Here is a 10,468-nt window from a genome sequence, read left to right as displayed (position 1 = left end):
GATGGAAAGGGATGTGAACAGAATCAGAAGAATAATTTATATAACTTTACCATAAAGAATAGGAATTTTGGAAGACAACAATTTTGATTAATACAATGACAATGTATGATGTCAGAGAACTGAACATAAAATATGAAAGATATCTCACTAAAGCAAAGCCTAAAACACAGAATAAAATACAATTTTGACATAGACAATGTGTAACCTTTAATTGTTAGTATATATACACATATACATGCATATATGCATTTATATGTTTTGAATATTTTATTTATTTTCATTGCATTTTGATGGACAAACATAAAAAATTGTTGCTAAAAATAAATTTCAAAAATAGTACTGTTGCAGTGTTTTTGGAAAGACTATCACATGGAAATCAAAGAAGGTTACCTTAAGCTTCATTGGTAGACCTTAGAGAAGCTTCTTGCTTCTAGGCTAACTGACCTGTATGATACTTTCCCAGACAACAGAACTAGGACCATGGAGTGAAAGTTACATAGAACAACTATTTTTTGGGTGGGGAGCAAGTTAGGGGGACAGAGCCAAGATGGCAGAGTAAAAGCAAGGATTTGCTTAAGCTCTCTCTCAAATCCCTCCAAATAAATGTAAAAAAAATGACCCTAAACAAATTCTAGAGTTACAGAATGCAAAAAATGACAGAGTGAAACAAACATCCAGCCCAAGATAATCTGGAAGGTCTACAGGAAAGGTCTATTACACCAGACTGGGACTGGAGTACTTGGTGGCGCAGAGAGGGCTAGAGCAGGATTTAGGGGACTGAATCACTGGTAGTTGTGGCAGTCCCCAGACTTCTCAACCCACAAACTCCAAAGACAAACTAGAAGGTCAGTGTGAAAAGTGTGTCAGACCTGGATGAAAAAGAAGTGTAGTCCGGCCCCAGCCCTGGAGCAGCAGGGTGGCAACAGCTGCATTCCAGGGACCAGGGACATGTGGTTGGAGGGCTGTGGGGTTGACTGGGATAAGGCAGCTGATCAGAGTGGTATCACAGGGATCTCTTTGCTGGCACTGAGGCAGGATTTCTTTGCTTTGCCCTGCTTGGATCTGAGTTGCAGTTCTGGGTGGCTGTCCTGTGGCAGCTGTGGAGAGGAAGTCCTGCTCACAGTTCCAAGGCAGAAAAGAGTGCTTGAGGTAACTCACAGGCCACAGCATAGGCCAGGATAGGAGTAAACGCCTCTCCTTTGATCATACCACCTTAGAAGAACTGAAAATTTACAGGTGCTTAGAAGTGTCTCTGAAAAAAGCTGCATGAACCTCTGAAGATTGGGACAGAACACTCTCCACTCTGGAAGCAGAGTTGAACCTTGACAAAGAGCTCAACAGTCAAGTGATTGGCTGGGAAAATGAGCAAACAGCTTAAAAAATCAGTCTACAGAATTTGATTTTGGTTACAAGGAAGATCAAAACATATAAAGAGCAGAAGACAACAAAGTCAAAGCTCCTATATCCAAAGTCTCCAAGAAAAACATATATTGGTCTTAGAGCATGGAAGAGCTCAAAAAGGATTTTGAAAATCAAGAAAGAGAAGTGGAGGAAAAATTTGGAAGAGAAATGGGAGTGATGCAAGAAAATCATGAAAAAAGAGTCAACAGGTTGCTAAGGAAAACCCAAAAAATGCTGAAGAAAATGACACCTTAAAATAGACTAATTTAAATGGTAAAAGAGGTCCAAAAAGCCGATTAGGAGAAGAATGCTTTAGAAAGCAGAGTTGGCCAAATGGAAAAGGAAGTACAAAGTTCACTAAATTAAATTATTCCTTAAAAATTAGAATGGAACAAATGGAAGCTAATGACTTTACAAGAAATCAAGAAATTATTAAACAGAACCAAAAGAATGAACAAATGGAAGAGAATGTGAAATGTCTCATTGGAAAGACCACTGACCTGGAGAATAGATCCAGGAGAGATAATTTAAAAATTGTTGGACTACCTGAAAGCCAAGATCAAAAAAAAGAGCCTAGACATCATCTTGCAGGAAATTATAAAGGAAAAATGCCCTGATATTCTAGAACCAGAGTTTAAAACAGAAATTGAAATAATCAACTGATTGCCTCTTGAAAAAGATACCAAAAGGAAAATTCCTAGGAATATATTATCCAAATTTCACGGTTTTCAATTCAAAGAGTAAATATTTCAAGATGTCAGAAAGAAAAATTCTGGTACTGTGGAAATACAATCAGGACAACACAAGATCTAGCAGCTTCTACATTAAGGAATTGCAGGGCTTGAGATATGATATTCTGGAGGTCAAAGGAGCTAGAATTAAAACCAAGAATCACCTACTCAGAAAAGCAGAGTATAATACATCATGGGAAAAAATGGATTTTCGTGGAAGTAGAAGACTTTCAAGCATTCTTGATGAGAAGACCAGAGCTGAATAGGAAATTTGTCTTTCGGATATGATGATCAAGAGAAGCACGAAAAGGTAAGGGACTTACTAAAGTTGAACTGTGTACATTCCTACATGAAAAGATGATATTTGTAACTCATGAGACCTTTCTCAGTCCTTGGGGTGTTGAAGGGAATATACATACATTCATACACACGTACTCACACACACAAACACGTGTGTTTTTGTGTGTGGGTGGGTGTAGAGAGGGCACAGGATGAGTTGAAAAGAAGGGATGATATCTAAAAAATAAAATTAAGGGGTGAGAGAGGAAATATTTGGAGAAGGAGAAAGGGAGAGGCGAAATGGGGTAAATCATCTCATATAACAGAGGCAAGAAAAACTGTTACAGTAGAGGGGAAGAGGGGGTTGGTGAAAGGGAATGAGTGAACATTACTCACATCAAATTTGGCTTAAGGGGGGGGGGAATCATATACACACACAATTGGTATCTTTCCCTACAGGAATGTAGGGGGAAGGTGATAAGAGGGACAGATGATAGAAGGGAGGGTATATTGGGGGAGGGGGTAGTCAGAAGCAAATTTTTTGTACAGGACAGGGCCAAAGGAGAAAATAGAATAAATGAGGTGGGGGGGGTGATAGGATGGAGGGAAATACAGTCTTTTACAACATTACTAGTATGGAGGTGTTTTACATAACAACACATGTATAATCTACATTAAATTGCTTGCCTTCTTAACTAAGGTGAGTGAAGAGGGAAGAAGGGAGAGAACTTGGAACTCAAAGTTGTAAAAGCAAGTGTTAAAAATAGTTTTCACATGCAACTGGGAAATAAGATATACAGTCAATGGGGTATAGAAATCTATCTTTCCCTCCAAGAACATAAGGGGGAAGGGATAAAGAGGGTTGTGATAGAAGGGAGGGAAGACTGGGGGAAGGGATAATCAGAATGTATGCTATCTTGGGGTGGGGAATAGGGGAGAGATGGGGAGAAAATTTGGAACTCAAAATCTTGTGGAAATGAATGTTGAAAACTAAAAAAAAAATAATAGAAAAAGAAAAGAAAAAGAAAACCTTTGTAACAAGTATAGGTAGTCAGTTGAAGCAAATTCCCACATGAGTCAAGATATTGACATTAAAAAATATGTGGCTTTCAAAAAATATATTTCCTAATTTCATAATCCTTACCAAGTCATTTAACCTCAACAAGCCTCAGTTTCTTCATTTGTTAAATGGTACAAGTAATATTATGCTCATTATTTACAAAGATGTATCCCATGGAGAGAATTTTGCAAATATCAAAGTATAATAGAAATATTAAGCATAATTATTCATAGGAAGAAAAAACATCGGTTTCTGGATAACTGCCTAAAAATTCTCTTCATAAAAAAGAGCATTACTCTGGTTCAATCTATCCCTTCAATTTACATCATTTTTTTGCCTACATGGTTTTAAGTTCAGGGAGGCATCTGTACTCTTTTCATTAAATGTTATCTTTATGCTCAGATTGTCCACTGAGAAAAGTGCCACCATACTTGCCGAATAGTAATAACAGCAATAGCTACCATTAACATAGGACTTTAAGGTTGCAAAGCATTTTACTTACATTCATCTTCATATGATGTGAAGAACAGGCCTAGGAGATAGGAACAATTTTTATTCTGACAGTGAGTGACTAAGGGAACATGAGAATTCAACTCTTACTGATGCCAAGTTCATCACTTTATCCACCTAGTAGATACATCTTCCTGACCTTCTAGTAATTAGCTATAGGAATATCATGGAAATAAGATAGATTACTTCCAATCTTCAGTAAAGGAGAAAAAGTTAGTACAGCAGTCAGCAAACTTTTTCTGTAAAGACCCAAAGACTAAATTCTTTAGGCTTTGTTATAGAGGTATTTACATAATAGGAATTAAATATATATATATATATATATATATATACATGATTTTTTTGTTGAAGAAATTCAAAATTAAATAAATAAAAATTCAGTGTAGTTTTTGTAACACAGGTCTATTAATGAGAAAAAATGGAATTTTTATGGGGAATAACATTTTATTTAATGGAGTGTTCCTTAAATTTAGTGTTCTCTGTCACCAAAATTTTTTGCAAATGTTCATCTGATAATGCTGACATGTAATGAAATTTTGTGTATTTCATTTCTGAAAATGAATTTTTACAAAGATATATACTGACAAATATTTATATCAATCCACAATCCATATGATTTTAATTGAACTGGAAGACCAATTGTCTTAAATGAGTTTGTTTTCTCTGGACACATTTTTTCAACTCCTGTAATCAAATTTGATCTAATTAACTCAAAATAGGCAAATTACTTTCCTTGCTTGGCTAAAAAAAGGAGGCATTCAGAGCAAGCCTCATTTTCATTTGTTTTTGTTTTGGTCAAGAAATTCTGCTGGCATGAGATAAGAAGTTTTAAATTTTCTAATTTTCCTGATTACTGATTTCCAGTGAGTTGAGAATATCATGATAAGTGCTTATTCTGGTATTGTCAATGTATATTGTCTTATTTCAGTATCGCTACAACAAACCAGTGCTCCCTTCTTATGAACTGATGGTGCTTAAGATGACTAGGTGACTGTTCATTTTTTTCAAGGCCCTTTAAAATTAGTAGCAAGAATGTAATTAAGTAATACAGTACTTTGCAATCTAATTGTATAATAAAATAATGCACACTCCACTGTACATTTAAGGTGAGAATATTCAAAGTCCACTTTTCTCTTCTTTTGAAATGATATGCACTGCTAATCAAAAAACATATAACTGGAGGGTAATATATGTGGATTGCATCATTGCAATTTGTAGCTCATTGAGCAAGAATGTGAATCAATGAAAGCACCACACAGGATCTTTGTCATAACTACTCTACTCTTTCACCATAGTGGAGAAAGCAACCATACATAATAAACATATTGATAAGTTGGGGCAAAATGGAAAGCCGATATTATAGAGGAAATCTGCTATTAAAAATATTTACACACGTGTGTCAGTCTGTAGGTGTCAATCTATCACATATACATTTATGTCTATGTACACATATTCACAAGTATATACACATGTATACATACATATGATGTATACATACATATGATATATACATATACACACATCCACTGATACATATATATGTGTGTATATATATATATGCGTATATATATATATATATATATATATATATATATAATCTATCTACTGCATCAGGAATCTTGCATTCAAATTCTAACACATCCTACATTGTTTATGTGTGTATGTGCATGTCTGTGTGTCCATGTAACATATTTATGTTTACATGAATTATCTAAACAGAATTCCTGAGAGGCCCTGATAGTTAGGATTTGAGATCTGTCAATTCCTGAAGTGAAAACGGGATACAGTATGATGGGGGAGAGGGGCAGCTATACCCTCAGAGCACTAGGTGAGACTTCTTTAAGTGAATGGATGAATGAATGAGGCCTTTAAGTGTTTACTATCTCCAAAACCTTTGTGGGGAGATAGGTGGCACAGTGTTTAGGGTGCAGGGCCTGAAGTCAGGAAGACTTAAATTCCTGATTTCAATCCAGCCTTAGACATTTACTAGCTCTGTGACCCTGGGCAAATCATTTAGCCCTATTTGCTTTAGTTTCCTCATCAGTGAAATGAGTTGGAGAAGGAAATGGCCAACTCCTCCAATATCTCTGCCAAGAAAACCCCAAATAAGACTATGAAGAATTAGACATGAATGAAAATATTGTGGATTTCGTTAGCTCCAGGGGCCTATAATCATGTCATCTTCAAGGAAAAGGTCAAAGTGGAACACAGGGGCCAGATGTGAGTTACATGCATGTCCCTCTATCAGTCTTCCACAGCAGAGTCTGGAGCAGGCAGTGATTAAGATGGAAGTTTGGAATCATTCTCTTCTGGATTCAAAGGTATACTGGTCATCTCAGGAGATGGAAGTTCCCCTTAGGACTAGTTACCATTTTCTTCCCTGTATAAATACTGTCAAATCTGTCCCTCCCTACCACAGAGGCTGAGAAACAGCTAACTAAGATCCTCAGGCTCCATTCATTAGAGAACACTAACGAGGAACAATAACTACGGTATAGGACTGATTCCAGTTGGTTTCTTATTATCATTGAGAACTAATTGGAAAGATGAAAAACACTGGGGAGACAAGTTAGACTAACTCAGAGCAGCAGAGAAATAGTTCCTCGAAGTCACTGATCAACTCAAGCACAAGATTCATACAAGCAGATGCTTCTTTCTCTGGTTTTTGGACAACAAAGTGAATTGCAATTTCACATGTAGCAAATAGGACTAATGATTCCCAGATTTGCCATAAAATACTATTTCTACAACAGAACAATGCTCCCTACTTCTGAACTGGTGGTGCTTAAGGTGGCTAAGTGATTGTTCATTTTTTTTCAAAGCTCTTTAAGATTAGTATTTAAGTGACAGCTCTGACCACACCCAAGAAATCCCCTCTTTCACTCATGTCGACATTTCCTGCTCACAACCTCAGTGCCTCCACTTTCCTCCTCACTGGCTTTCCAGGATTAGAACAGTTTTATTCTTGGATTGCCATCACTTTCTCCTCCATCTATGCTATCATCCTTTTGGGGAATTGCATGATTCTCCATGTGATCCGGACTGAGACAAGCCTACATGAGCCCATGTTCTACTTTCTAGCTATGCTGGCTTTCACTGACCTGTGCATGGGGCTGTCTACCATTCATACAGTGTTGGGGATCTTGTGGGGGTTCAGCAATGATATCAGTCTGGATGCCTGCATTGCCCAGACTTACTTCATTCATGGTCTGTCTATTACAGAGTCTGGAGTCCTTCTTGCCATGTCCTTCGATCGATTCATTGCAATCTGTAATCCTCTCAAATATACAACTATCTTGACAAATACCAAAGTCATTCAAGCTGGGTTGATTATTTTGTTGAGGGGTGCTTTGTCAATTTTTCCTGCCATCATCCGCCTGAAGTTCTTCCATTACTGCCACCACCACATCCTCTCCCACTCTTTCTGTCTACATCAGGACTTGCTCCGGCTGGCTTGTTCTGACATCCGCTTCAACAGTTTCTATGCCCTGGCTCTGGTGATCTGTACCTTGCTATTAGACTCCCTCCTCATTCTCCTCTCTTACATCCTGATCCTACATACAGTCTTAGCTATTGCATCCCAGGAGGAGAGACTCAAGTCCTTCCAGACCTGTATCTCCCATATCTGTGCTGTCCTGGTATTCTATATCCCCATTATAGGTCTTACAATGGTGCATAGATTTGGAAAACACCTCTCACCCCTAGTCCATGTCTTAATGGGGAACATCTATATCCTTTTTCCACCTCTCATGAACCCTATCATCTACAGCATCAAGACCAAGCAAATTCGTATCAGGATCCAAAGAATCTTCCTCTTGAAAAGAGATTGAATGCCTTTGAGACTCAAAAGATCTGATGTTGGGTCTTCCAAGATAATAACTCTCAGGTTCACTCAAGCAATCTCAAAGTGAAAAGGTTTTGTTTTGTTTTGTTTTGTTTTCTAATCAAAGATAGAAAAATTTCTAAGCAGCTAATTCTGGTGGGAATGTGGGAGCACTGTCTAAGGCATGATGCCTGAATTATCAGGAGGAACCTTTTCTAAAAATTTATTCACTATTCTTCATTCCCTTATCTTTTTGATTTTCGAAATTTCTCCCTTTATCTCTTACTTGTTCTTTCCATGTGCACTCTCTCTCGATCTCTCAAAATCTACTCTGAGGAAATAGCTTAATATCAGTCATTCTGATTGTATGAATGGAGCCCCCATTTTTCTTATCCAGAATTATTTTCCTTTTCACAACAATTCCAACTTATGCAATGTAAACCTACATCTTCTATTGAAAGTAAAGGAAAAAAAATAGAGATTCATCTGGGGACTCCTGAAATTGTACAATATAAGAAGAAACCTGTCGTACTTAAGAGTGTGGTCATCTCTGTGGTCTCTTTCCACTTGGATGGAAACTCTAGATTTCCCGGGTGCTTTTTTTTTCAAATTAACAGTTGACCACGAATTATTTACCATTGACAATGTTTCTCAGAAGGTTGTTTACAGCAACACTTGCTTCTATGTAGTTATATGCCCAAGCAGTCTTTGACATTCTCATGTTGTTCTTAATGTTTGTTTCAGTCTCTTGCCAAACAAGCACGCATTCATACACATGAATATACACAGAAGCAGTTGTATAAGGACTGAAACAAGATCACATTGAATCTCAACTACAGTTTTTGAAAACCCATTCTTCTCCTAGACACCATTATTTATTTCCTTGACTTCAACAAATGGCACCATTACCAAGTTGAAAAATTGTTCTAAGAGCTTCTCAGGGCATATCCTGAGAAAATGACAAAAACTTAATATTTGACCTCTAGGAGTTTATACTCTGAAGCCAGAATAGTAAAAAAAATGCATAGGAAAAACAGAAGAATAGGTATGATATGGCCCTTTAACAGAGATACTGATAGCTGTTCATAGAAGGCAACTATCCTTGGGAGAGGGAACACATATTAATTCACAATTAGTGTTAATGTATAATATCAAGTCTTTCCTCAGGGGTGATTTTAAGAAGACAAAAGACACTTGCCACCTAAAAAGAAATAGAGAGATAAAGAGAGCATTATGGGAGGAGGAAAAGATAAGGAGGAGAATTACATGAGATAAGTGAGTAGGTCCAAACCCAACTCTTTCCTTCAGGAGGTAAGATTTGATTCTGACAAAGAATGATCACTACATAAACTCTCTAACATTGTGGGGGGTGGCATTTTTACTTTAATAATTCTTCTCTGTCAGGGAGTTCAGCTCTTTCTACTCCTGGGAAGCTTTACAATCACAGTAAACCTTCTAAATCTCAAGCAAATTAGAATAGGTCTAGAATAAAGTGATAAAGCTAACTCAACAGGTTCAAAATGATGGAATATGAGGAACAGTTGAGTTGGAAGTGTTGAGTCTAGTGAAGAGGAGATTTAGTATTTTCCTGGTTTAGGGTCCAGCGTGCATAGAAAGGAATAATATATTTGTCTTCTGCAATCAGTCCTTTCCCATTGATCCAGTTGGCTGACCTCTGGTAGTTGGAAATAAGCCTGTTGTCTTAGTCATATTTTTTAAAAAATGATATATTTAGATTAACAGTTCCTCCCAAATGTACATATTGTTTAAATTTTTGTTGCTTTTTGATGTTTTAAAAATTTGACTACATAATGAACCAGTTCAACCACACTTTAGAGAAATTTTGAGCTATGCCCATGTGTTGCCAATCAAAATGGGATCTTAGCCTAGTTTACATGGGTTTGATTGGCATGTTTGGGACATCAAGGCTATTAGACTACGTGGGTTTAAGTTGCCTCTTTGTGACAATTTCAGGTCACATGGGTGAGTTGCATGTGTGACTCACCCTTGACCCTGAAAATGATATAAAACCAAGGGTTGTCTTTCTCTTTTTCGGAGCTCTTACCCACAGCCATGGCGGCGCGCATGACTCTGGCCCAGCCCTTGTTATGAGCTCCCGGGCTAAACTTAGATGTTGGTAACTATGACATGCATTTGGTCTGTCTGTCGATGTTTGTAATTTGTTTGTATTTGCTCTGAAGTTCAGGGTGCTGTTTTTTTCCCCTGAACTAAGTGAATGATATTTGTATGCTGGATTAAAGTGAGATTGTCAACACCTTAACATTGCTTTCCTTAGTAAAGCATATCAAAAGAACCTGGGTTTTGGCAGCATTCTTGTTGTTGGGCTTGTGTAGGTCTTTCCTACACACGACAGCTGCTATTCAGATTGTTGAAACAGCCCAAAGGGCTATAAAACTGTGCATACCCTTTCACCTAGCAGTGTCTCTAGTGTATCCAAAAAACGATTAAAAAAAACCAAAGGGGAATAGAACCTTTGTATGCAAATTTTATAACAGTTGTTTTCTGGGGGAAAGGAGCTGGAAATTGGGGGATGCTCATCAATTGCTGAACAAATTGTGCTATGTGACTGTGATGGAATACTATTGTGCTATAAAAAATGAAGAATAGGAAGATGGCGGCTGGTAAGCACGGACTAGAGTGAGC

The 10,468-nt window shown here is 37.4% G+C and overlaps 1 protein-coding gene across 1 annotated transcript; it reads left to right on the top strand.

Annotated features, from left to right (window-relative positions):
* The first annotated feature begins 6,866 nt into the window (after positions 1-6,866).
* LOC118836562 (olfactory receptor 51V1-like) lies at positions 6,867-7,811 on the top strand. The gene has a single exon (XM_036743811.1). The coding sequence runs from the start codon at positions 6,867-6,869 to the stop codon at positions 7,809-7,811; it is 945 nt and encodes a 314-aa protein (XP_036599706.1).
* The last annotated feature ends 2,657 nt before the right edge of the window (positions 7,812-10,468 follow it).

The sequence above is a fragment of the Trichosurus vulpecula genome, chromosome 2 (assembly GCF_011100635.1).
Source record: "Trichosurus vulpecula isolate mTriVul1 chromosome 2, mTriVul1.pri, whole genome shotgun sequence".
NCBI lineage: Eukaryota > Metazoa > Chordata > Mammalia > Diprotodontia > Phalangeridae > Trichosurus > Trichosurus vulpecula.
The sequence above is the reverse complement of the archived record's forward strand: the minus strand, read 5'-3'. Positions and strand labels throughout refer to the sequence as shown.